The sequence below is a fragment of the Pleurodeles waltl genome, chromosome 5, assembly GCF_031143425.1.
Source record: "Pleurodeles waltl isolate 20211129_DDA chromosome 5, aPleWal1.hap1.20221129, whole genome shotgun sequence".
In the NCBI taxonomy this organism is placed as follows: Eukaryota; Metazoa; Chordata; class Amphibia; order Caudata; family Salamandridae; genus Pleurodeles; species Pleurodeles waltl.
The window spans coordinates 1,467,998,694-1,468,000,795 of NC_090444.1; the positions used below are offsets into that span (position 1 = coordinate 1,467,998,694).

General features: G+C 48.0%; 1 protein-coding gene across 1 annotated transcript; it reads right to left on the reverse strand.

Moving 5' to 3' along the window:
• Positions 1 to 1,060: 1,060 nt before the first annotated feature.
• On the reverse strand, positions 1,061 to 1,438 carry LOC138297124 (histone H2A type 1-E-like). Its single transcript, XM_069236623.1, has one exon. It carries the CDS (start codon positions 1,436 to 1,438, stop codon positions 1,061 to 1,063), a length of 378 nt encoding a protein of 125 aa, XP_069092724.1.
• Between the last annotated feature and the right edge of the window lie 664 nt (positions 1,439 to 2,102).

Consider the following 2,102-nt stretch of genomic DNA (forward strand, 5'->3'; position numbering starts at 1 on the left):
ACCGTTGACTAGGAGCTTATCTTGGAAGAAAAGGTCTGAATGTATGCTCCTCAGGAGGTCAAACTGCCTACTGCTGGCGGTGAAGCTGGCTCTTGTTTAAAAACCATTGTTAACCCTGTCCAACGCCGTGTCCTCAAATTGCGCTTCAGTATCTTTGTAGAAGAGTCCCGCTGAAAGCTATGTGTCCATGGCTTTACAACTGTCATTTAGAATACTCTCTATGTAGGCCCTGTACGTGTACATGTTATCACTCTGCGTGACGAGTCGATCGCCCAGGTTAATATCCACCTGATTAAACATGGTTGCGTTGGGTAGGTGATCTGCACCACTTTAGCATCAGCCTCGATGTTGGTGCTGTTCGCTTTGGGTATTTTGCAGACGAGGTGTAGCAGAGTGCTGTTGAGATCCATATACATATCCATGGACCCTGACACATAAAACTCTATTGGCACCAGAGCCGTCAGAGCCGCTAGAGGAGATACTTCCATGAAAAAACTGTTCTCGATGCTGGTCTGTGTGGGTTTAAGAGGAAACAAATCTAGCTCAGATTTGGCGCATTCACCGAGGCGCAGTGTACGAAGGCCATGATAGCGGATTTAAAAAATATTCGCACTTGAGCATGGTCTCTTTTTCTTCATGGAAGATCTCCTCCATCTTATGACTCTTCCTTTGTGTGGGCCTTTTGAAGAAGTCCTCTGTTTTTTATAGGGCATTGGGGGGCCCCTACGCCTCAACGCCCTTTGCTTCCTTTTAACACCCCCACGCGCCTTGTACAACAACCCAGCTCCTTCCTGGGGCTGTTTGTTCATGCGCTCGGCGACAGCTGATGTTACAGAGCCCACGACGTCATGGGCTATGTTCGTAGCAGCCTTTTTAACGTGAGGTTTTGCAATTTCGTATCCTCTTCTCAAGAATGGCATGGCTCTTCTAAACAAACTACAAATACAAAATACACTGTTCCAGAAAGGAAAAGAAGAATACAGGGCAACCCTTATGCTAGAAGCAAGTGACCTCACACACCCAATTGGATGTCATACTTCATCATCAGACAAGCTCCTCGTCAGACGGCGCTGCAATGTCCTACGGGCACCCCTGTAAGGGGGCACTTCGCCAGAGATCTTTTCTCAGTAGCATTGATGGTAACTCTTCCCAGCAGCTTGCTGAGCTCCTCATTGTTGCGGATGGGGAGCTGGAGATGCCTGAGTATGATGGGGGTCTTCTTGTTGTCCCGGGCTGCGTTGCTAGCCAGCTCGAGGATCTCTGCAGCCAGGTACTCCAGGACTGCAGCCTGAGAGATGGGGGCACCGACCCGGTCCACGTAAGTTCCCTTTCGAAGCAGCCTATTCACACGGCCCACAGAGAACTGCAGTCCAGCTCTGGAAGAGCATGTCTTGGCCTTAACGCGGGCCTTGCCTCCTTGCTTTCCGCGTCTAGACATGGCGAGCAGCTACTACAGGTTCTCACACTCGGAAGACAGAGAATCTGCATTGCAATTGCCTAATAGTCACTGTCGCGGCTTGACCTTAATTGAAGCTTACAGTAACTTTCCCGTATTTAAACGCCATTGGCTCTGACTGATCGTCATAGATCATGATGGTTATAGTGTCAAAATGTTTTTGGGAAATTGCCATGTAGTCGGGTTTGTGATGTTGTATATTAACCATTGTGTTATTTTCGCCATTCACCGGGACCCATCTCAACAATGGCGAATAACTATCCGAGGTTCTACGATGTCGCAATACACAGAGAGTGTATAAAATCTGCTGTTAATATCGGGGCACATAGGGTCTGGATCCACCTGTCTTTTCACATGTTGTACGGTCCCTAAAACCCTTTGTAATTTACCGGTACAGGTAAACCTGGTATCGAGCTCAGGGGTTTTAAGAATCACTTTCCTTCTAACGTCCACCAGATATATATTCGCATACTCTTCAACGTGGGCTATGGCTCTGTTGATGGCGTCGACCACCGCCGCTACAGTGGTGTAATACCTGTGTGGGAAACTCACGGGGAAGCTCAAGAAGTCCTGGGAGTGCTTTATATGAAATCTAGCCTTGTGCTTTGTAAATGTAGTCCATGTTCTAGGGTACTGTATCTCTGTT